The sequence below is a fragment of the Phyllosticta citriasiana genome, assembly GCF_038021145.1.
Source record: "Phyllosticta citriasiana strain CBS 120426 chromosome Unknown IWZ02scaffold_14, whole genome shotgun sequence".
NCBI classification, from domain to species: Eukaryota; Fungi; Ascomycota; class Dothideomycetes; order Botryosphaeriales; family Phyllostictaceae; genus Phyllosticta; species Phyllosticta citriasiana.
The window spans coordinates 699,996-722,122 of record NW_027117291.1 but is presented as its reverse complement, the minus strand read 5'-3'; the positions used below and the strand labels follow the sequence as shown (position 1 = coordinate 722,122).

The 22,127-nt window shown below is 54.6% G+C and overlaps 7 protein-coding genes across 7 annotated transcripts; 5 read left to right on the top strand and 2 right to left on the bottom strand.

Moving 5' to 3' along the window:
* Positions 1–542: 542 nt before the first annotated feature.
* On the top strand, positions 543–1,972 carry IWZ02DRAFT_80835 (uncharacterized protein). Its single transcript, XM_066771251.1, has one exon. The coding sequence runs from the start codon at positions 783–785 to the stop codon at positions 1,641–1,643; it is 861 nt and encodes a 286-aa protein (XP_066619359.1). The 5' UTR covers positions 543–782; the 3' UTR covers positions 1,644–1,972.
* Positions 1,973–4,662: 2,690 nt separating this feature from the next.
* Positions 4,663–5,840, top strand: IWZ02DRAFT_461186 (uncharacterized protein). Its single transcript, XM_066768200.1, has one exon. The coding sequence runs from the start codon at positions 4,876–4,878 to the stop codon at positions 5,422–5,424; it is 549 nt and encodes a 182-aa protein (XP_066619358.1). The 5' UTR covers positions 4,663–4,875; the 3' UTR covers positions 5,425–5,840.
* Positions 5,841–6,249: 409 nt separating this feature from the next.
* On the top strand, positions 6,250–7,290 carry IWZ02DRAFT_436271 (uncharacterized protein; the record flags this gene model as incomplete). The annotated part of the gene is made up of 4 exons (XM_066766512.1): positions 6,250–6,452; positions 6,503–6,632; positions 6,717–7,182; positions 7,241–7,290. 4 exons carry the CDS (start codon positions 6,250–6,252, stop codon positions 7,288–7,290), a joined length of 849 nt encoding a protein of 282 aa, XP_066619357.1.
* Positions 7,291–8,655: 1,365 nt separating this feature from the next.
* IWZ02DRAFT_80818 (putative chromosome segregation protein SudA) lies at positions 8,656–12,768 on the bottom strand. Its single transcript, XM_066771250.1, has 4 exons — positions 12,525–12,768; positions 12,316–12,475; positions 9,144–12,264; positions 8,656–9,093 (listed from the first exon to the last, which is right to left on the bottom strand). Exons 1-4 carry the CDS (start codon positions 12,560–12,562, stop codon positions 8,786–8,788), a joined length of 3,627 nt encoding a protein of 1,208 aa, XP_066619356.1. The 5' UTR covers positions 12,563–12,768; the 3' UTR covers positions 8,656–8,785.
* A 544-nt stretch (positions 12,769–13,312) lies between these two features.
* IWZ02DRAFT_493703 (Alpha/Beta hydrolase protein) lies at positions 13,313–16,423 on the top strand (the record flags this gene model as incomplete). Its single annotated transcript, XM_066769960.1, has 4 exons — positions 13,313–13,353; positions 13,413–13,488; positions 14,781–14,981; positions 15,032–16,423. 4 exons carry the CDS (start codon positions 13,313–13,315, stop codon positions 16,421–16,423), a joined length of 1,710 nt encoding a protein of 569 aa, XP_066619355.1.
* A 1,200-nt stretch (positions 16,424–17,623) lies between these two features.
* Positions 17,624–19,799, bottom strand: IWZ02DRAFT_461180 (Septin-domain-containing protein). Its single transcript, XM_066768199.1, has 6 exons — positions 19,573–19,799; positions 19,402–19,477; positions 19,214–19,330; positions 18,924–19,143; positions 18,405–18,872; positions 17,624–18,352 (listed from the first exon to the last, which is right to left on the bottom strand). Exons 1-6 carry the CDS (start codon positions 19,594–19,596, stop codon positions 18,112–18,114), a joined length of 1,146 nt encoding a protein of 381 aa, XP_066619354.1. The 5' UTR covers positions 19,597–19,799; the 3' UTR covers positions 17,624–18,111.
* A 228-nt stretch (positions 19,800–20,027) lies between these two features.
* IWZ02DRAFT_493701 (putative phosphatidylinositol 3,5-bisphosphate-binding protein) lies at positions 20,028–21,344 on the top strand (the record flags this gene model as incomplete). The annotated part of the gene is made up of 2 exons (XM_066769959.1): positions 20,028–20,273; positions 20,322–21,344. 2 exons carry the CDS (start codon positions 20,028–20,030, stop codon positions 21,342–21,344), a joined length of 1,269 nt encoding a protein of 422 aa, XP_066619353.1.
* Positions 21,345–22,127: the final 783 nt, after the last annotated feature.

Genomic DNA, 22,127 nt, shown 5'->3' with positions numbered 1-22,127 from the left:
AGATTGACGCCCATGACGCGCCACCCACCCACATCCATCAGCCTGTCTTTTTCTCTCTATGTCGCTATGGATCTCTCGCTTTCTCTCCCTACTGTTGTCCATGATGATCTACACGCATCTACTTCTGGACAGCGCACTGCAACTGAAGCCAGGCGAGGCAAAGCACAAGGAGGTGGCGGGCTGCGACGGGCTCCCATGTCCTTGTCCTTGTCCATGTCCATGTCCTGTCCTGTCTTGTCCTGTCCTGTCCTGTCCTGCCCCCGATCGCAGCACGACGCCCTCGGCCGTGGATCTCAAGGCTGAAAAGTGTTCCGTTGTCCTCTGCCGGTCTTTCAGTTGTTTTCTTTTTGCGATTGACGAATCCCCGCGCCGTCCCACATTCTCTCCACCCACGTGCCTTGACTGGCGATCATGACGCTCTGCAAGTCGGATGGCCCTGCCCTGCGCCCATGACAACTGCAACTGCAGCTGCAACTGCAACTGCAACTGTAGAGCAGTTCCAGCAATTGGATATTTGGGGTTAAGTTGTCCCGTCAGCCGGGCCCGCAAGGTCTCCCTCGCCCATCAGCCCTACCTTAGCCGCCCGCCGTCCCTTGGTCAACATGCAGATGAGAAGAACCCCTTGAACTCTCGTCGGCCTTGGAGCCCAAGTATTTTTGTGGACCACTGGTTTCACTGTTATTTCACCTCGTCGTCTCCACTGGCCGCTGCCATCTTCTCTCCACGTGCTCGGCACATGTAAACTCTGCGCGTCTCCATCATCTGGTACCACCTGTAAGCAAATGCCACAGCAGCACCATCACAGCGTGCTCGCATGCCGCCAGCCGCTTCTGCATCGCAACGAGCCTGCACTTGTCCGAATGCACTCGACGACTCTGCCCGAAGTGAGCGTGGGTACCTTTGTCACAGCAAGGCATGCCATGTTTGATGGTGGTCCATTGACAGACAGGGCTTGCGGTCCCCGCCGTCCGGTGTTTGGACGCGGAGCGGGCCTCGTCTCCGTGTCTTGCTTGCCCAGCCCAGCCCAGCCCAGCCCAGCGACGAAACAAGTTGCAGCTCAACCTCTTTGCCTGTGCTCATTTCCCACGGAGCTCGACGGAACACCTGCAGTCCACCCATTCGCTCAGCCTGCTCATTCCATTCGACGTCAAGCCCCCGTCCTCAAAACAAGAAAGACGACACTGTTGGTATTTAGACTTGTCAAAAAGCAAAGCCCTGCCATGCCGCCGCTACCTCATTTCGCCGACCACTGCAGCGGATCCCTGCCACACGTCATGTCGTTCGTCGACTCGCTGACTGCGAAAAATAGCCACCACCAAACAAGCCCCCATCGTGGTCCACCAGGGTACACGGCATCCTTTCGCCATCTGAGAACAACGAACCGTCTCTTTTTCGCCAACTTTTTTTCGCGAGTCTTCCACAAATACTCCATGGAACTGTCAAGTCCGACTCGCGGCAGCAGTACGAATCCGTTCCAATTCTGGCAGAGCAGACGAAGCGAAGCACCGGCGCGCCCAAACAGGCAAGGGGGCAGCACATGTCCTTTCTCCCCTCTCTCGTCTCCATTCCTCAGCGTCATCATCGGCGGCCCCGGCGCCGCCAAACACGCCATCCGTCATCGCTGCCATCATACGGCGTCATAGGTCGTCTCCAACGTCCGTCCGTGCGCCGTCCCTGGCCCGAACCGACGCTGAGAATGCCAGAAAGGGGAGAGAGGCACGAGACAGCACCACCAACAGAAGACCGCCGTCTGCGCCGTTAGGCGTGCTATCACTCTTGCTGCCGCTGCTGCTGCTTCTTCCGACACCCCAGCAGGCGAATGTGCCAAGCCTCCCTTCAACATCATCGCCGAGGCGATGGAGAAAAAAAAAAATTTTCTACCCATGCTAGCCGCTTTGCCACTGGCGCAACCGCCTACCTACCTAGCTGCGAACCTACACAGGCAGCATGGCATACGAGCGAGCGCACAGTCGGACAGGTGGATGTACGCATCGTGTGAAGCAGGTGTGCCACTGCTGCTGCCACCGCTGACCTGCTTCTCGCACCATTTCGCCAGCTGGCAGGCAGAAAGAAGAAATGATGGTATTTCTTCTGCCTGCCGAGGACGTGTGCGCGCGGCACCAGGTGCAACCGCGGCGGCGTGAGATCGGCCGAAGCGCGGAGAAGACTTTGTCGTGACTTGGGACCGAGTCCAGCAGTCGAGTGGCGAGCCCTTTGCTTCAACAAGCAGATTTCAGAGAAGAAAGGATCTTTCGAGCTCGCCTCTCCGTCGAGCAGTTGGCCACCAACGAGGCAAGTTGTTATGGTAAGAGCGGCAGGCCATTCAAATCTTTCCTCTCGCCGTCTCCCCGAGCACGATACAAGTACATGTATCCTCCAGGTATCTCCCTACGAGCACAACTGCTTACATACCCTTCCAGTTCATCCCGTCCCCTCTCCCCTCCCCTCCTCTATTGCAAGCCACTCATCAACTCCCCTCCTCCCCGCAGCCCAACAGCGCATGCACAATGACGACGCCAGATCCCCATTTCCCCTCCCCAGCCCTTCAGCTCTGACTAGACGAGACCCTGCCGCGGAGGCACGCACGGCAGCCTCGCGCCTATCATGTCAGCCCCATTTCATCATACCGCTGTTGGTCCAGCGCGGGTGAAGTCTGGGAATACATTGACATGGTCAGCCTGCCTGAGGTGGGGAAGAGGAGGTAACGGTAGATGCGAAAGAGGAATTGACGACGTTTCTCGAGGCCAATGTATCTGCCTACGTACCTGCCCTATCTAATCTGGACCATGGGACATTGCATGCCTGTGGACTTGCTGACATGTCGTCCTGCATCCCTGCGCGGCCGGGAATGTGCATGTTTGATATGCAGACCAGCCCGTCCATCACCTTAGCTCTCCATCAGCGTCCCGGGTTTGGTGTTGTTGACGTAGAGTTAGGTTGATAGAAGGTGGCTGAGTTGGAAAGAAGCATCTAGACGCACAGTGCGGAGCAGAGAAATAACAAGGGAAGAGGGAGAGAACGAATATTTCTTCGTGTCTCAACACCCGCGTAACGCATCACGCCTCGAAAAGTCTCCACGACATCAATCCTCCTGAACCAAAAAAATATCTCCAGCAGTCCAGGCCCGCTGCCTAGCACTCTCGCCTCACTTTCCTCGCCCTCCCCCCACCAACCAGCTAATTCCGTTATCTCACACCCATCCCATCCCATCCGTCCTCTTTTCGTCCTCTTTTCGTCCTCTTTTCGTCCCGTTTTTCCTTTTGCCGTTGTGCAGCACGCCATGTGCGCGTCGGTGGGTGCGAGTCATGCTGCATACGCGCACGCCTCAGATGCGCAGAGCTGCCGACAAGGGGTCTGCGGATCTGCGCCAATCACCCCACCGGGACCCGGACGTCGGCGCTGCTGATGTGGCGTTGCGGGAATGGCGCTGGCGGGAAAGAGGATGCAAGTCTCGTTTCTTTTGCGGTGTTGGCGCTGGTGGAAATGTTGGGCGGAGTGGTGTGGGTTGGATTTGTGGTAGAAGGGGTTGGTCCGTTGGATCCGGCGGTCGGCGTTCGAAGGGGCTTTAGGAGGGATGTGGTAGGTCGGTAATGCCTTGATGCTCGAGGGTAGCAGGTGGCATTTGCCTCTGAGAGGTAGGTCATTATTCTCGGCATTCCAATTTCGGCACCTTGATGTCCGTGGCATCATCACACTTTCCTCTCTCGCCTCGCCATTGCTGTCTCGACCTATCGTGGGTAGCTCCTAGGGTTTTGGCGGAATCTTGTTCCGAAGAGGGTCATTGTCGTTGCGGTGCTGCGCTGCGGTGTCTCCTTTGGCCCTCCTCGTTATCGGAGATGTGTGTCTTGTAGAAAGAGCTGGGAGTTTCCCTGGGGCGGTGCTCGCCGGGGCGATCCAGGTGTCGCTCTTCGCACTGCTTTCGTAGCGGCAGGATGCGTATTGATTCTTGTGCTTCCCTTCTTGAATATCCTTGGCCATGCGATTTCGACTTTGATGAAGGCCTGGGCTCTGACTTGGAGTCGTTCGCTGGCATAAGTCATTGCGTTGGTTTCACAGACATCGGTATTGCAATGGGTCTGCAGCGCTCATAAGTGGAGTCGAGAGTGCGGCAAAGATGTCAGAGGAACGCCGGCGAGGACAAGCAGGGGCTGCCGACTTTCTAGGTTCTCTCAGCACCCGCCTGGTGGTGTCTTCCAACCTGCAGTTAGTGTCGCTGAACGGCAGCGTCTGAACACGGTTGGATTATGTCTTTGAGGCTCACCATCGAAATTGAGCGCTCAGGCAATGCTTCTTTTGCTCTGTCATTAGGCCTCTGTTGGTTGTGCTGAAAGAATGTGGTTTTGGAGTTGCATCTATGGTTGGCAACCTGACCAGGTAAGGCAAGTGCGCTCCTCCACATTATCTCAGAAACCCTCCGGTGCACCGCAACCAATCATCCTCAAGAGCAACGCAGTCGACTTCTCTCAGTATCCAAGATTCTCGTCGCCATCTCGCTTTATGCTCTCTAATTTGCCCTCTGAGGGGACAATGGTCGCCGCAGAAGACGCAGGCCCGCCAGCTGCGCCCAATACGCCCCAAGATTCGGAGTCGAGGCCTCAAGATGAGTCCCGTCGGAGGTAGGGATCCCGTCGATGATTCAGAGTTGCAGCTTAGACCACTGCCAGCTTACTTGCCTCGGGAGAGAATGCCAATCTTGTCTTCAAACTTCGCGATGGCCATACTGCAAAGGCGCACAAGTCAATTGTCTGCGCAAATTGTCAGGTCCTTGCAAATGTACTCCACGACGAACCGCAGGTAGGTGATCTCACTGTTTTGGGTTTTTCGAAAGCTTCCCACAATCTGACCCACCGTCAGGACAGTGTCACAACCGTTGAGATGTCTGGCGGTTCTCCTACATCCCTGAAAGCCATGCTCGAATTCCTCTACATCGGTAACTACGACGGCCTCAAGAGCACCAGCCCCGCCCAGCGAGTCCTGGAACATCTAGAAATTTTGGTCATCGGTCACACTTGCGAGCCATCAGCGCTGCAATCTATCGCGGAGAAACGTTTCGAGACTGCTCTGAAGCAGGAATCCGATGACCTGTGGCTCGTCATGCCAATACTTGTTCGGGAAGTCTACCTCGAATCCTGGCGCGCCAACACGCGGATCCGCCAGCTGCTGGTGGAAAAGACGGTCGAAAACCTCCGAGAGCTTCTGAAGAATAAGGAATTCAAGCAAGTCTTGGAAATATCTATAAGGTTCGCCTTCCATGTAGCCCAGGCTACCGCACAGAGGCTCGGCACGGTCACTTCGAGTAGTGTCGGGAGGCCTGGAAAGGAGCCGAAAGAGACAGAGGCGGCGCTTCAGAAGACTCATGGGTTGCTTATGGATTGTTCAAAGGCCTTGTACATATCCGAGCAAAGCAGATGGTGGACCGAGTAAAAACTTCGACAGGTTTTTGTGGCACTGAACACGGCGAATCAGAACTGGCACAGCGCCTCCGTCTGTTGGAAGATCTGCGAGGATCAATTGCAGAAGGCCAACGAAGAGCTGCGGAAGTCGGGAAAATTGCCCATCGGAAATGGAAGTGGAAGTGGGAGACAGGCCCTTGGAACCTACCAATGTCCGAAACATGGATGCGGAGGAACGGTGCGGATGCAGGACTCTTACCAAGAAGTCGCCTGTGCTGCATGTGGTCAATCGAGCCAATGGTGGCAATGGGCGCAGATTTCATAGCCTGTTGCTTCTCAAGTCCACGATTGTGGAAGGAATTTGGGAGCAGTAGTGTTTACAGGGTCTTCAGAAGGTTTTTCGAGAGGGAAAGGGAGTAAATGTGGAGCAAAGCATATTGGCATTGACAACACGATACAGACATCTGTGATTCCTTTTGAGGGCAGCATTTTAAAGTGCTCTTCCGTCCGGCTTTGATGATTCCATATCCATCCGCCTTACATCGACTTTCCTTTCCCGGGTTCAACGATGACATCGGACAGTCTCGCACTTCCAACCGCAAAGAAGACTGGACCTTCAAATCTGCCATTTAATTTTCTTGGGCCGCTTTCAATCGCTACCAGGTGAGAACACTGTTAGCGAACGTCGCTGTCTTTCGCAGATGTTGGTGGGGTTCCGCCGTGTGGTGGTCGCGCCTACCTCACAGGGTATATAAGGTAGGTACATGCGACTCCCTGTGACTCTGCTCCTGACACTTTCTTGCCACCCTCACGTATACCCTCCACCTGTCACGGCCGGCGAGTTCAAGGGCCTGAAATGTCAGATGTTGTCGATCTCTTCTTGAAAAGCATCGCAGACAACCCCTTCCTAAATCGTGAGAACTCTGACCGATCCCAAGGCCGTCAGAAGCGCCGAAGACTTGGTGAAGAAAGGATGCCACCAGACTCCACCACGACCGCAACCTCCAGCAAAAGACGCAGAGATTCAAAAGATACGAGTCTCAAAGGCAGCATCCTCTCGTGGGCATCGTCTCACTCGGCCTCACTTCCAACTGTCTGACCTCAGCCAGGACGTTTTATTCGGGTGCCTACTCTGACCTCACGATAAGAGACAGACATGGCCAAGAATGGCGTGTGCACAAGAACATCGTGTGCACCCGATGTGAATTCTTTGCAAAGGCAGCCGATGGTGGCTTCAAGGTGAGCTGAAATGCTAGCACCTTAAGATCTGCATTTTAAGCATCTTTCCTTGCATGACATCTGCAAGCGGCGTCAACTCATCAGCAACAGGAGGCCAAATCTGGACTCATAGACCTGCCCAACGACAATCCCGACGCCGTAAAAGGCCTGCTGGAGTACCTATACTCCGATGAATATTCCGTTCCGAAATGCTCGAATGTCCTGCGAGACAGCACTCTGTTTCATCTCGAGATGTACATCATCGCCGAGATCTACCGCGTTCCGGCCCTTGCAGATAAGGCAATGAACGAATTTACCGCGTTTGTCGGACTACAAAAGTTGTTCTGTCCCATCAAGATCATTCCCACCGCAGTTGATAGGATATATGAGTCGATACCAGACAATCAGGGCGAAGCCATCAAGAGTTCTCTCGCTTCAGCTTCGGCTGTCCATTTGTCGGGCTTGCTCCAAAATGAGAAATTCACGGAACAGATGGCGGAAAATTTCACGTATGCAAGAGCCGTCGGCAAAGCCCTTTCAGAGCTGCCCAAGGTCTACAAGACTTTCGAATGTAAGACTCGACCGGCTTTTCTCTCGACAATTGAAGTCACAGCTAACTTGAGTCCAAGGCGGTGGCTGCAACCAGGCTTTAGGTCGAGCATCCACCCCTCAGGAATAGTCATGGGCAGCTCGCCATGCCACATTCAGACTTCCGAAGTCCGGAAATATAAATTTGAAGCGCATCAAATAGGAGAGATTATCATGCTCGGAATGGGGGAGAAATTTCTCTCGGGAGGGAGGTCGATGGATGCTACGGATGCTTGTGAGCAACCGAGAGTGACATATTTATGGCCTTGGACTGGGGCGTTGCTTGGGAGGCTTGAGAAATTTCTGGACTGATGGAAACTTCCTGTCTTTCAAAATTCAAATTTGATCAAGCACTAGCTAAGTAGCTGCTTCTATGGGCGCACACAGTTTGCTTGACTCCATCGCATTCTGCTTCTACGAAGTTCTGCACTTAGGTCTCGCTCGTGCAATATTGACGCTCTGTCTTTCCCCGATTGGTCACCCTTTCCGGTACAGCTTGACCGAGCGTCTTGAGCCATGTGCTCTTCGGCTGGAAATGGTGGCGGTTGAGGGATCCGCTTTCTGCGTGCCATGTTCCAGAAATCATACGACGTCCCAGAAGACGGCGGCTGCGATCAGATTCCTCCTCCCAACTGCGGTGTCAAGTGACGGCAGTCGCGACTCTAGCGCACCCATTGAATGAAGTCTCAATCCAACCTCGTCATGGGCGTGCCGAAACCACTTCACCTGGATCGATGGAGCTTGCAGCTGCGAAGTTCCGCCGCGCGATTAAGCGCAAACGCCACAACGGCGGCGACGTCTACAGACTGGTCACATTGATCGAGTCGTCACTACCACAGGATGATGTGGCTCTCGTCGCAGTTGTAGGTATCCACAGACCTCTTCACCTTTCAGCACTGCTCCTCGATCCACAATTTGTGGCAGCGTTTGCGGAGAACGAGGACTTTTGTGGCAAAGATCGTAGCATCCCACATCGCTGAAGCCGAGGTCGTCGGCGAGGATGACGAGGAAGTTTGGTCGCTTCGCCATGGTGAACTGGGAGCCGGGCGAGCGAATGGCTCGCCAGTGGTCAAATTTGTTGCAAACCCAGGGACCGAATGCTAGGAGTCAGGTAGTCCCCCAAAAGCAATGCGAGGCTGAACCAAAAGACCAACAACCATCCAGAAACCGTCCACCTTGCTGCAAGGACATGCTTTCTACCCGGGTAACCGTTCGGCCCGTGTTGCCGTTGTCTTGTCCTTTTTCCGCGCACGCGCGGCGAGCCCCACGCTCGACAAGGCCATTTCTGCGGCCAGAATCGCATTCTGAAGTGGACTGCCGAGGATAGCGTGCTCAGGGACAAAAGACAGCGGCGCCAGGCGACATTTCAAGAGGTTGGTGGTAACAATTGGAATTGGATGATTGCGTTAGCAAGCCCCCGCTGAAGATCCATTCAATCCCTGCCGCAGATCCTGCCAGCCCAGCCCAGACCAGACCGTTGAAGGCGTGGAAACTCCTTTGCCTATCTAACGCCCGAATAATGCAAAAAAACAGGGAGAATCATATGGGCCAGGCAGACCCAACTCCTCCAGTTCAAGGTCCAAGCTCTACGCTCCCGGCTTCTGCTGACCCTCGATGAACTTCATGGCAGTTTCGCGATCAACAACGTCGATGCTGCTAGTCTTGTTGGTATAGCTGACGCCGTAGCACTTCTCTGCCACCATGACCATCTCCGGACGGAAGGTTGTGCAGATGAATTGACCGCCATTTTCAGCATCTTCGGACAAAGTCTGCAGCATGCCAGCAACTGCAGTACGGTATTGAGCGTCCAGGTTGGCGTCAATTTCATCAAAGAGGTAAAAGGGAGCTGGATCGCACTTTTGAATGGCAAAGACGAGTGCCAAAGCGCAAAGACCTGTCACCTGTTCAGCCGACTGATTCGATGTCGTACGTCGCAAAACTCACTCTTTTGTCCACCGCTCAGTTGTTGGATTCGCTGCTGCTCATCATGCTTCGAGTTGAAGCTGACGCTGATTCCTACGCCAGTGTAATTTTCGACGCTCTGCCTCCTCTCTTCCTCTTCACTATCCTCTTCTCCCGCCGCAGCTCTGGCTTGACTGTCGCTCTTCCTTTGAATGATCAAGCGGCCCTTGCCCGGCGGTACGAGTTTCTCGAAGATAATGGCGAACTCGCGGCTGACTTGCTTGAACGTACGCTCAATAGCCTCATCTTTGCGCTGATCAAGTACCTCGATGAGCTCCTCTATGGACCTTTGGCTCGAGTCAAGTTCTTCTCGACGCTTCATAAGCGTGTCGCGCTGTTTGGTAAAGTTGGCGTACTGTTCGAACGCCTTCTTGTTGACATGGGAATACTTCTTCAAGGCTTCGTTGATCTTGTGGAGGCGCTTCAAGGCCTTGTTTGACTCCATGTTCTGGTACTTTTCAAAGGCCTCGTCAGGTAAGACGCCAAGGTCGCGAATGTTCCTCTGACACTCCTGGTGCTTGCTGTTGAGCAACGCCTTCTTCGCCATGCTTTTTTCCATGCGCTTTTGGTGGCGCTCGATGGCCCGCGCGACCTCCTCTTGCTCCTGTTGCTTCTCGGCCTTGTTCTTTTCAAGCTCAAGCAACTGAGACCTGGTCTGCTCAATGTTGCGCTCATTCTCCTGGAGCTTCTTTTCAACGGTTTCAAAAGCCTTGCTTACTCGCTTGAGGTCTCGTTGACAATCCTTTAATCGGGAAGCACCGCCCCCTGCGGAGTCGGCACCAGTCTCCGTGTCGAGAGAGTTGAGCTGATCCAGACGCAGTCGAAGGTTTTCGCGCAATTCGGATTCAATGGTAGTCTTTCGGACCTCTAGCTCCGCGCGATTGGTGCTGAGTTCCGAAAGTTGCTTGCGAAGTTCTTGGATCGGTCCTGCAAGCGACTCCAACTGTTGCTCTTCTGCCTGCGACAGCGCCTTTTTGAAGTCTGAAGCCAGTTCGCCCTCGTAAGCCTCCTGCTGCTCGCCCAATTCCCGAACGTTGGCCTCGATATTCTCAAGCGAGCGTTTCTTCGTTTCGAGGGCCTCTCTCTTGTTTTGTAGATCCGTCATCTTACCACGAAGTTCCTGCCTCATGGGACCGTAACTGTTCTCAAGCTGTTGGCGGCGTTGCTCAATCTTGGTCAATTCACCCATGGCACGCGTGATTTCCTGGTCCTTTTGCTCGCTGAGACTTCTCAGCTGGGACAGGCGCGCCTTGTGAGCTTCGAATTCGGCTCGCCATTTGGCAACGTTCCTGACAGCATCGATGCGTGACGAGCGAGGGTCGTGAAAACCACCAGTCAGGGCGCCCTTCTTGTCTGCGCGGTCTCCTTCAGGCGTGATGGCACTGATTCCGTGGCTGCGCGCATACTGAGACGCTACTTGCAAGTTCGGACAAATGATTGTCTTGCCAAAAACGTGGTTGAACGCGCTCTCGTACTTGGGGTCAAACTGAAGCTTCGCAATCATGTGAATGGCATCGCTAGCCTTGGGGATATTGGCTGGTTTTGATCGGAGCCGGTTCAATGGCATGAATGTGACTCGACCTGCTTTTTCCTTGTTCAAGATCTCGAGGACTTGAGTGGCTGTCTCTTCATTGTCGACAACGTAGTGGAAGAGACTTGTCCCGGCCGTCACCTCGACAGCTGTCTTGTATCTGTCAGAGACTTCAAAAAGTTCAGCAAGGGTGCCGTAGACGCCGTCGAGATTGTACTTTTGTTTGATTCTGCGGACAGCGGCAAGTCCCCTGCTGGTATTGTGATCCATCATGTGCGACAGGTTGCGCTCGGCGCGGTCCAGTTCTGACCTGGCATTGCTGGTGACGGTGTCGAGTCTGGCCTCCTCGCGCCACAGCTCTTTCCGCTGATCCGAGAGCTGGTCACGCTCATCCTTTGCCTTTTGTGCCTCCTCGGAAATGTTTTGCATGCTGTCTCCTCGGCTTTCAATGCGAGAGCGGAGTTCAGTAATCTCGTTCTCTAGTCCCTGGATCTCCGTCTCCAATTCCTGAATCTCTTCAGAGGTCTGCATGGCAATCGCCTTGCGCGTAGCCAAGGAAACGTTGACTTCTTCAATTTCCTTTCGAAGCCAGTCGTCTCTCTCTCGTTTCGAGCGGAATTGTGACGAACGACCTTGCTTCGCCAAAAGGCGTTGCCTCGTTCCTTCAGATTCCGCGAGCTGACCACGAAGGACTGCTTCCTGCTGCTTCATCTGGTTGTACTGCGGCATAATTTCTGCGAGTTCCTGCTCGCGTTGCTGAATCTGCTCTTGGATCTGTCTGAGTTCTGTGTCGCGCCGGCTTTTTGCTTGGGTGGCGGCTGACTGTCCATCGGTCAACTCGTTTAACTCGAGCTCGATTTTTGCCTTGTCTCGCGCCACTTCCCTTCTCTCATCCTCAAGCTGTCGCTTATCCACTTTGAGAAACTCAATCTGCTGCTTGAGCTCGGTGATTTCAGCATCGATCTGGGCGATTTCTTGCTCGTTCTGAATAAAGCGCTCCCGATTGTCGTCCGTCTCTTCAACACCCCTGTCTCTCTGTTCGTCCATGGATTCCAGCACTCTGGCGATCTCCTCTTGCTCCCGGTGGTAAATTGTGTATTCCAGGCATCGCCGCTCTCGATCTTTCTCTTGATACGCTCGGAGCTCCTCTTTTTCTTCCTCTAGTTCACCCAAGCGCTCCCGGATGTAAGCAAGGAGATCGTCGATTTTGGAGCGCTTATTGTCGGTCTCTTGCATAATCTTCAAACTTTCAGCGCGCCTGGCCTCGTACACTTGAGTGCCCGCGACCTCTTTCAACAAATTCAACCGTTCCGTATCCTTCATGTTTGTCAACGCTGTGACGCGACCCTGGGGGACAATGTAGTATGGGTTGGAGCGCGAGAAACCGGCAGACTCGAGGAGATTGAGGACGTCGGATTTGGTGGCATTCTTGCGGTCGAGGGAGTATTCGTCCTTTTTGAGGCCAATCGTGCGGCGAAGGATGACTTCAGGCTTTCCAGTGTGAAGGCGGTCATCGCTGTTGTCGAATATGACTTCTACGTATGCGGACATGACGGCAGAGCCAGATCCTTCCTGATCGTGCGTTAGCGATCAAACATGTTGCGCGTAGTCTCTTGGCCTTACGTGAAGCAGGGCCTGTCTTTCCTCGCGACCCATCTGAGTGTATGCATCGCCCAGGACAAAACGGATGGCGGCGAAGAAGTTGCTTTTGCCCGAGCCATTGCGACCGACGATGACGTTGTGCTTGGGCGAGAAGGGCTCAATGACCGTCTGGTCCTTGTAGCTAAAGTTCAGTTAGCCCACAGACTGCATACTGAAGCGAGCGCCCACACCTCTTGAAGCCTTGTATGATAATCTGCTTGATGTACATGGTGGCCTAGGACACGCGCGCGATGCGTCGAAGAGCTGATGTTGCGCGCCTAGCCGTGTGATGCGGTGGTTCAAGAAGTTGGCAGACAATTGTGGGATGCAGAGGCTCATGCGCTCATCTTCACACGTCGCGTGAAATGGCAGAGGCGCGCAGAGGGGCGGTCGACAGGAAGTTGTATGGGCGGACCGAGAACAGCTGTGGACGCGTCGCGCGTTCAACGAGTCGAGTGGGCTGGACTGTCTGTCTGTGCGGGTAAAGCGGGACCGGGCCCTGGCGAGGGACGACTGCTCCTCGCCGGCCAATCATTGTCAACTCCGCATCCGATCACACACCACCACCTCTTTCTGTCCATCCACTCCCCCATCGCCGACAGTGACAGTCCATTAACAGTTTGTGTTTGCTCCAGGCACAGAGGCCGCCAAAGATAAAAGCTCACCATGCTCACTTGGCCATGACTATCCCGCGCACCCACGTCCAGTTGGCAGCGACTCCCAATGCCGGCCCAAGACTGTCCCTGCGAGTTTGGGCGCATACGACAGGAGGTTAGAGTCCAAGACAGGTGATTTCGGCACCAGCTTCCTTTTGCAAACCCAATGCTGGCCGTATCCTTGTCTTCCTATTGATATGGGCAGAGGTTCGCTCGGGTGGCGGGCTGTAATGCCTTTGGGCTCCGTTTGATTCGCCTACCACGCCTCTCAAAATAACCTTAACATACTCAACGTCAAAAGAGATGCCACTCTTCCACCCGCAATGGACAGTGCTCAACTCTACAGCCTCAAGTGGAATTTCCGGTACAGTCGGCATGGCAATTCAGCGCGTACGAGCTGGGCCAACGCTAGAATTGCTCTAGCACTTTGCCGAAAGCTGTTCTCAACCTGAGTTTTGATGCCAAGTACAACTTCAGGAGCACGTCCTCTACGTGGTGCGTTGGTCGAGTTTCGGACATGGTTCCCTAGTCCTGCGGATGGGGAGGGCAGCACATCGCGGAACGTTTTTACAGTTCCGAACTGCTAGACGTCATTCCTTCCTCGACCAATGATACCCGCAGAGCTCCGGTTTCTATCGGCAACCCATGGCCTCGCCTGGAGCGCTGTGAAAGGTGTTCGAGACAGGAGGCACTTTTCTCGCGCGCTTGGTTGCTTGGGACACATGTTCGGTTCAGGATTACAATCAGCTGCTAATACAGCAGTCCCCCGACGCCACACACACTAAACGGATTTATTAAGATTCCTACAGGGAGGCGAGCTGCACATCATGCCTAGGGCCGCCAGAAGCTGTTAAAGGGCCATTGAAGGACAGGTAAGAAAATGGCACTTTCTGGAGCATTTTGCCTAAGGTACGTTGCTGGCGATCGCAGCCAAGAGACTTCAGAGTTAAGCATCCGCCCAGAATGATCCCCAAATTCGCCATTTGAGGCAGTCGCAAGGGCCTTCAGGGCACTCGCAAGATCAAAAATAGTCACCACGAGGATGAGACTCTCCTGCCCAGCCCTGTCGTTTTACCCGACGTGCAGACCCCAGATCGCAACATCGCAACATCACCTCGTTCTCTCGCTTTTGGCAGGACCTCCCCGTCCATCTCCTTCTCCCGGGTTAATCTCTATGACGGCAACTACCCGCGGTTCCACGGGCGCCGTGCGTCTTACCCTACGGTGACTATGGGAGATCGGCCAACTTTGTCAAGAGAGTTTGGCACCCCGCCTCTCACCCGTTTCTACACATATCGCCGCCTTTCAGCTCCTTGACTCGTTGTTCATCAAAGAACCATCTGGTGGTCGGCAGTGGCTACTTCTCTTCATTTAGCGTCCCTCGGTCTCAAGCCGTTCTTGCCCCTCTTTCAAAGATCATTTCTTTCTCTGCCGCCGTCTTCAAGAAAAACTGCGTTTCGTGAGCGCGGATACCCAACCTTCTTTCAACTCCCGCGCGAGCAATGCCTGTCGCTTTTGTCTAACTGTGTCGCCTTTTGTCCATTCTTTACAATCGTACCCCGGGTGAACTCCTCCGCTCGGCTCTCGCTTTAAGTCGCTCATTCTTCGAACCGTCCTCTCTCCGCAGGGATACAACGCGCGCCTGTATTTTGCTGGACAGCTTGACGCAGACGGGAAAACACAGCATTTTCTTGTTGTTCTCGTTGAACAACGGGCTTTGGTACGACAATCTTGGAAACTACAACACGTTGGGAAACTAGAACGCATAAAATGCGGGCGTCGCTGCTCCAGGTTCTCGGCTTCCTGGCGCTTCAAGCCGTCGCCGTCGATCCACTTGTCAAGTTGAAATACGCCTCGTACAAAGGAACACCACTCAAAAATGGGGTCACTCAATGGCTTGGGCTGCACTACGCGGCCAAGCCGACGAAGGACCTTCGGTTCGCTGCCCCTGCTGATATTGATATCGAAAACAAGGAATACCAAGCTGACACAGTAAGTTTTTCCTGGGCGCCTGAGACAGTGGTGGAGACTGAAGAGTACAGCGACGGCCATCATGCATCGGTGTTGAAAATGAGGCCACAGATTCAGGACACTCAGAAGATTGCCTCTATCTCAATGTTTACGCGCCTTCTGATGCGAAACCTGATGCCAAGCTAGCAGTGTTCTTCTACATCCAGGGCGGCGGGTTCAGCAACCAAGGACAAGCTCCCAACGGGACGAATCTGGTAACTAGAAGTGACAAAAGAATGATCGTTGTCACCATAGCTTATCGCGTCGCGGCCTACGGATTTCTGAACGGAGAGCCGTCCGGCAAGAAAGGAGAGGGCAAGAAAGCATGGAGCAATAATAATGGACTGAAGGATCAGGCCAAAGCATTGAGATGGGTGAAAGATCACATTGAAAGCTTTGGTGGTAACAAAGACCATATTGTCATTGGCGGCTCCAGTGCCGGTGGCGGATGTGTGATTCATCATCTCATCAATCCGGAAACCCAAAATTTGGTCGCCGGAGCGATCACTTCTTCTGCCGCTTGGCCAGCCATTTATGACAGAAAGGACGGCCAATACCAGTTCGAAGAGATCGCCAAGGCCGCGAAATGCGACTCAGACAGCGACAAATTGGCCTGCATGCGCCGAAAAGACACCAAGGAATTCCAAGCCGCCATTCACAACCTCATCCTTCCTTTCCCAGGTGGCAGAGGAAAGCCTCTCTTCATGTACAGTCCCTCGGTCGACGGTGGCCTCATCAAAGAAAACCCCTGGACGTACTTCGACAAACCAACGATCAACAAGCCGCTTCTGATTGGAAACGACGGGTTTGACGGTCTCGGTTTTACGCCCAAGTCCATCTCCTCGCAGAAAGCAGCCGACGAATTTGTGCAGAACCAGTATCCGGGCCTCTTGGACAAGGACCTCAAAAAGATTCATGACCTAGCGCGCTACAAGGGCTTCATCAAGAAGAACAAGCACCGGGAGTATGCCGCGCGCCTGTACGGCGACATTCGCTACGCGTGCCCCAACTTGTTCGTAGCGTCGGCCCGCGAGAACGAGAAACAGCCAATCTTCGCGTATCGCTGGGACGTGGGCGCCGCAACGCACACATCCGAGACAGACGCCATCTGGTATGGCCCGGCAGAAAATGCGGCTGGCAGCAAGCCGCCCAAGACAGATGAGCATCACAACGCCGCGCGCAAGCAAGTCCACGCACACTGGGTATCCTTCATCACTGAGCTTGACCCTAATCCCAAGAAGGAGCCCGACGCGCCAAAATGGGACAAGGCGTACAAGGGTGCTGGCTTGATTGGCGACGCCGCTATCCAGAGATTGTTGTTTACGGACCACGGAGGGCCGCCAGCAACGATGGAGGCGGTGGGCCAGGAGATGGCGGAAGCGTGTGCGTTCTTGAAGGGCCTTGGTGCGCAGATGAAGCAGTGAGCGTGCATGTTGACGTTGTGCATAGCAGCAGGGTGTCTTCGATGGAACGGTCGCGGATGCAGAACGAGAACCACCCCGACGATGTCGACAACGACCATGACGGTCAGCAGCGCCGCGGTGGCGTCTCTCCTTATCTCACGTTCTCGATCTTTACGTCTTCGACAGCTTGCAGACAACGTGGCGCGCAATGTTTCTCGCATTGCTTTTTATCCATCAACCCTCGGTACAACTCTGCACCGCCCTTCTCACACTTCCTCAAAGTCCTCGAATTACTCCCCCTCACGTATTCCCTCTGTCGCCAACAACAACCCTACCAATCCACGCAAATCTGAATGCCACAGTCAGTTCAGGATTGGAAGTGGGTGCCCGCTGCAGCTGAGAAATCTCATCATCTTCGTTGTCTCTTTTATAGTCAACGCCTGCCTCCTGAGCACATGCCTCTGTTGTTGCCGCATCTACCTCTGGCACAACGAGCGCGCCAGCTTTTTTTGAGAATTCTTTTCCACCCCTCCTTGATTTCCCTCCCTCTGACACTTCTTCTTCTCCCACCACTTCATCCATCGGCTTGCTCGATACCTTACTTTTCGTCACTGTACTGTATCACTTTAATCGTATTCTTACCACCCACTTTGGCTCTTCCTGTTCGTTCGTTCGTTCGTCGACCGGTCGACGGCGACGACAACAACGCCTGGTAGCCGTTGTTGCGAGCGAGAGAGGAGCACGCATCGTTTCCCGTCGTTGTACATACACTTCTAGAGCGATGATGACCATCAAACAGACTTCTACGATGCTATAATTTTCTCTGGCATGTTTCCTTTTCTTCAGCCTGTGAGATTCATCGCGCGCTAATCCAGCTTGGCGAGACGCGATGCTGGCTGTTCTTGATGAGCTCTGTGTTGCCTGCGAGTACGGAGGGTGAGAGCATTGAACTAATGCATCCAAGTCTGCCATGCTGGCACACGCAGTGAGGCGACAGTCAATAGCGCCCTTGGGTATCAAGAGTAGACAGGGCTTGTACCAGTCTTGCTCTATGTTGGGGTTTGGCAAAGTAGGCGCTCCCCAGGAGGTCAGTGCACAAGGCGACATCGGCCGTGGTCAAGCAGCATGCAAGGCTGGAAACAGCTCCAGCCTACCAACCCAGGCTAAACAAGTCGAAACCGAGAAATGCAGAGGCTTGGAAAGGGCGACCAGGGCAGTCCCTCAAACGAAACGCACGTGGCGGGCACAGGCAGGCTCGTTCAGTAGCTCCAAGCGAATTAGTAACTAGCTACATGTTGAACTAAGGGGAAGAAAGTCGGGGAATAGTTTGAGAAGGCGAAAAAAGGAGAAACAAAGCGGACAGACCAAAACTGCATGTAGTCAAGTTTTGGTGTGTCCATGTTGGCCGCAGAGGGGAAAAGAAGGCTGGACGAATGCCGACATATGAAACAGGAAAGGAAGGACCAGCGTTTTGCTAATAGACGCGTGATAAGCAAGTGGAAGTCCACCCTCCTCTCCCAATGAAAGAGTTGTGAAGATGAAGAATCCTGATGAAAAAGCTGCCCCTTGCTCCTTCCGCTGCGTTAGAAAAGTTTTGTCGTGTTCTTGGAGAGAACACCGAGCCTCGAATGGAGTAGTGCCGCGGCTCCAAAGCCAAAGAAAAAGCCAGTGCTGGTATACCCTTCGCATTACAACTCGCATATAGCCGTTTAAGCCTCCTCGGTGACGTCGACCTCGGAGGTACTGAGCGCCTGGCTCTGCTCTCGGTGCATCCGTGCCTCGATCTCCTTGAGCTGGCTCTCGCGGGCCAAGAGCTCCTGTCGCTTCTCCTGGATTTCCCGTTGCACCTTGACCTCGATTTCGCGGAGCTTCTCCTCCTCGCGGCGCAGCTGCTCCTCCTTCAAGCGGACGGATTGGGAGGCCAAGTCTTCGGGGTTCATGGACGAATCGCTGAGGAATGCTGTTAGTAATCAAATCAAAACAGCAGTCTTGGGATACATACGCAGCAGCCCCACCCTCCACGCTCTTGGAGAGCTTCTCGGTACGGTAGTTTTCGTAGAGGAAGTCGTGGGTAATCTCCTTGAGGTCTGCCAGGTGGCTGTGCAGAAGTGCGCTCCTAACGGCCAGGAAATCCGAGTGCCGAGGGTTTTCAACCTCGACGATACCCCACGGGTATTGCCTGGCGCGAATCTTCTTGCCACCCGCCTCGACAAACTCCTCGGAACCAACGACGGCGAACGGTAGCAGTCCCCTCAATTCGGCGTTCTCCTCGACGGTGTCCTCGTCGTCCTCTTCGACGTCGTACGGGAAGTTGTAGATGGGAATGCGGTAGTGTTCGATGTCTTCCATGACGAGCTTCTTGAACTCGGCGAGTTCAGCAGGGGTGAATGAGTCGGCCTTGCCAATGACGGGAATGACGTTGACGCGAGGGGAGAGGCGCTTCATCAATTCGATGTCGAGCTCACGCAAGCTATTGACTAGGTCAGGGACACACTAAAACGCGGGGTAGAGCTAAACATACCCGTGGCCAGTTGGGGTGATGAAGTAAAGAAGGACGTGGACGCGATTGTCGCGGAAGCGAGGGTTACGCTTGATGCGCGACTCTTCGGCCAGAATGTCGTCGTACTGACGCTCGAGGTAACCGACGATTTCGGAGAAGCTGGCCTCATTGTCGACCTGGTCGCCGAAGCCGGGCGTGTCGACGATTGTCAGGGAAATGCGGCTGCCCTCCTCGTCGAGCTCTGTTTGACGCGCTTAGCAAAGTGGTTCGAAGGGGTGGCAGCAGGGGAACGGGATGCAATGGGCACGGACCGACAGTGATTGGCTTTATCCGAACACCCTCCTCGATATGGGCATTGGTCGGGTCGTCGACGTCCTTATGGTGGAGGACATTCTGGCCGCAGAGAGTGTTGACGAAGGTGGTGCGACCTAAATGCGTGGGTCGGTGTCAGAAGCACGGCGAGACGATGCATGAATAGATGCGACGCGGGCAGACGTACCGGTGCCCGATGCACCACAGACCATCAGGCAGAACTGGATACCCTTCTTGACATTCTTCTTTCTGCGGATCTTGATCTGGACGGCACAGACGTCAGCGACACGAGGGCTTGGTGAGAGGCGCGAGCAGAGGTGGTGGTGGTGGTGGTGGTGGAGAGCAGGGATACTCGTACGGCGTTCATGCTGGGCGATGACATGAGCTGGCCCGAATGGAGGAATGGGGGGATTCGAAGAGAGGAATGTCAATGAGCCGAGGACTGCACTGAGCGAGCGAGCGACTGTCGGCGGAGGTTGAGGGGGTCCGAAGAGGCCAGAGGAGGGACAATTGGGCTGGGCGGGAAGGAGTTGGCCGTGGGAGGTGATGTTGGTGATGGAAAGACGTGGAGGTGGGCGAGTCGGCGCCTCCTTCCCCCCTAATTTCCAAATCCAAAGGGTCCGTCCGGGAAGCCGCCAGCACAGGGATGCCGCCTCGGCGCCGGAACAACCTGAGCCCCCGGCGCCAACCGCTTCGGGCCTAGGACCTCCGCTCTCCACGGTGGCCATCGCCGCCCATGCAAGTTCGTTCCTTGGCTTGTGCTCGGAGCTCTTCCTTACCTCACCTTACCTCCACCACAAGCTCCACGGCCAGATGAACACCCGCGCCGCCATTGACGACTCGCCCTGTCCCACTGCCCTGTCCGTCGCCTTCAACCAGGACTTCTCCTGCTTCTCCGTCGCCCTCGAAAATGGCTTCCGCGTCTACAGCGCCCCCGCCTGCGAGTGCCTCAAGGCCCGCGACCTGGGCCAAGGCCTGGGATGCGCGGAGATGCTCGGTAAGATGAACTATCTCGCCCTCGTTGGCGGCGGCAAGAGCCCCAAATATGCCCAGAACAAGGTGCCACTCTTCTCCCAGCCTTCTTCCCCCAACCGCTAACCCGCCCAGGTCATCATCTGGGACGAGAGCAAGCACAAGGCCGTCGTCACGCTCGAGCTCCGCACCCCCGTCCAGCGCATCCGTCTGACGCGCTCCTACATCGTCGCCGTGCTGCTCAACCGCGTGCACCTCTACAAGTTCTCCTCGCCGCCCGAGAAAATCAAAGAGTTTGAGACAAGCAACAACCCGTTTGGTCTTTGTTGTCTCGGCAACTATATTCTCGTCTTCCCTGGCCGCACGCCGGGCCAGGTTCAGGTTGTTGAGCTCGCGACGCGCAACGTGAGCATCATCCCCGCTCACTCCTCGGCTCTGCGCGCCCTCTCTCTGAGTCCTGACGGCACCATCATCGCAACCGCCTCTGAGCAGGGCACGCTTATCCGCCTGTGGTCTGTCGGCAGTTGTGCCAGGCTCGGCGAGTTTAGGCGCGGGATCGACGCCGCCACCATCTTCTCCATCGCCCTCTCTCCCTCCAACGCCTTCCTGGCCGTCACCTCTGACAAGGGCACTCTGCACATCTTCGACCTCCCTGGCCCGCGCAACTCGACTTCCTCATCTGACCCGAGCACTCCGCGTCGCCCCAGCAGCATTAGTAGCGACTTTTCCGGCGCTCTTGAATCTGGCAATGGTGCTGCAGACCCACAGGCCTCAGGCTCAAAATGGGGGCTTCTGGGCAAGATTCCGGGACTTCCCAACCTGTTTTCCGATACATACAGCTCGGCCAAGACAAGTTTCGAAATTGGCGAAGAGCCGGAGCTCTGGGCAACGCACACGAAACGCAACATCAACACAGCAGCGGTTGCAGGCAGCTCGTCAGCCGCTCCTGGCGCCAAGACGTTGAACTGGAACACTCCAATTCAGGGCGTGGCTGGTGGGCGTCCTCCCAAGGGAGTCGTTGGCTGGCTCAACGACTACGAGCTGTTGATCATTGGTGCGGGCCAAGATGCCAGGTGGGAGCGCTTCAGGATCGGCCTCGCGGACGACGGTAAGAGATTCGTGATCCGCGACGCATGGAAGAAGATTATGGAGCGATGATCCAAGGTCTGGCAGAGGGGCCTGTGAAACCGTCCTCCGCACTTATTCAAGATTCGCGGAAGTACTTAATCCTCATTTCACGAATTGGCGTACAACAGGCGTTTGGCCAACAGGGCTGGGAACTCGGACTGGGTGATTTGGGAACCTGCGATATATCACGTCTTTCGGGCTTGGGACGGCATAGCGGGAGGCGTCGGCGCTCATGTTTCGGGTTATCCACACCACTTTCTTCGACTTCCTACACAACCTTCCCAACCAATCTAACATTTGCTGCAATTCACTTTTTGTTCACGCGAAATTATCTGAAGCATGGCTTGAACGATGGACGTCATTGAATACTACAAATTTGTCATCACTGCCGTCCTGACTAGCGAGGACACAATGACTCCTTCAACTCGGTCATCTTGTGACGTGGCCATTAACTCAACGATTTTTCCCTTGTCAAAGCCAGTCGCATGTGATACGCTTGCGTTCTTTTTCGCCCATCCTTGATTTTGAGAGCTACTAGCGCGGCATAGGACAGTTTGGGAAGAGGCTCCATCATGACAGCTGTGATACATTTGTAATTGAGATGGGAAGTGGTTCACGTTCTTCTCCAAGACATATGATAGGTTTGACACTTCTCCCAGCATCTTATGAGGACCCTGCTTTTGGAAATGGGGCCGGTCAATTCACCACGTGCTATTTCTCTCGACTTCCACCATGGAGGTTGTTGGTTTGAATTTCTTTCAAGTTGGCACTTTCAAGGATGATGGTCTGGTGGGTGTGAGATATGAGATGATG

Excerpts from the sequence above, each read along its gene's own strand:
- IWZ02DRAFT_80818 (XM_066771250.1), bottom strand. The coding sequence starts at position 12,562 with ATGTACATCAAGCAGATTATCATACAAGGCTTCAAGAG. Across the intron at positions 12,265-12,315 it reads AAAGACAGGCCCTGCTTCAC|GAAGGATCTGGCTCTGCCGT; the intron begins GTAAGGCCAAGA and ends ACGCACGATCAG. Across the intron at positions 9,094-9,143 it reads ACTGAGCGGTGGACAAAAGA|GTCTTTGCGCTTTGGCACTC; the intron begins GTGAGTTTTGCG and ends AACAGGTGACAG.
- IWZ02DRAFT_461186 (XM_066768200.1), top strand. The coding sequence starts at position 4,876 with ATGTCTGGCGGTTCTCCTACATCCCTGAAAGCCATGCTCGAATTCCTC.
- IWZ02DRAFT_461180 (XM_066768199.1), bottom strand. The coding sequence starts at position 19,596 with ATGTCATCGCCCAGCATGAACGCC. Across the intron at positions 18,873-18,923 it reads ATCACCCCAACTGGCCACGG|CTTGCGTGAGCTCGACATCG; the intron begins GTATGTTTAGCT and ends CCTAGTCAATAG. Across the intron at positions 18,353-18,404 it reads GTGGAGGGTGGGGCTGCTGC|CGATTCGTCCATGAACCCCG; the intron begins GTATGTATCCCA and ends AGCATTCCTCAG.
- IWZ02DRAFT_80835 (XM_066771251.1), top strand. The coding sequence starts at position 783 with ATGCCACAGCAGCACCATCACAGCGTGCTCGCATGCCGCCAGCCGCTT.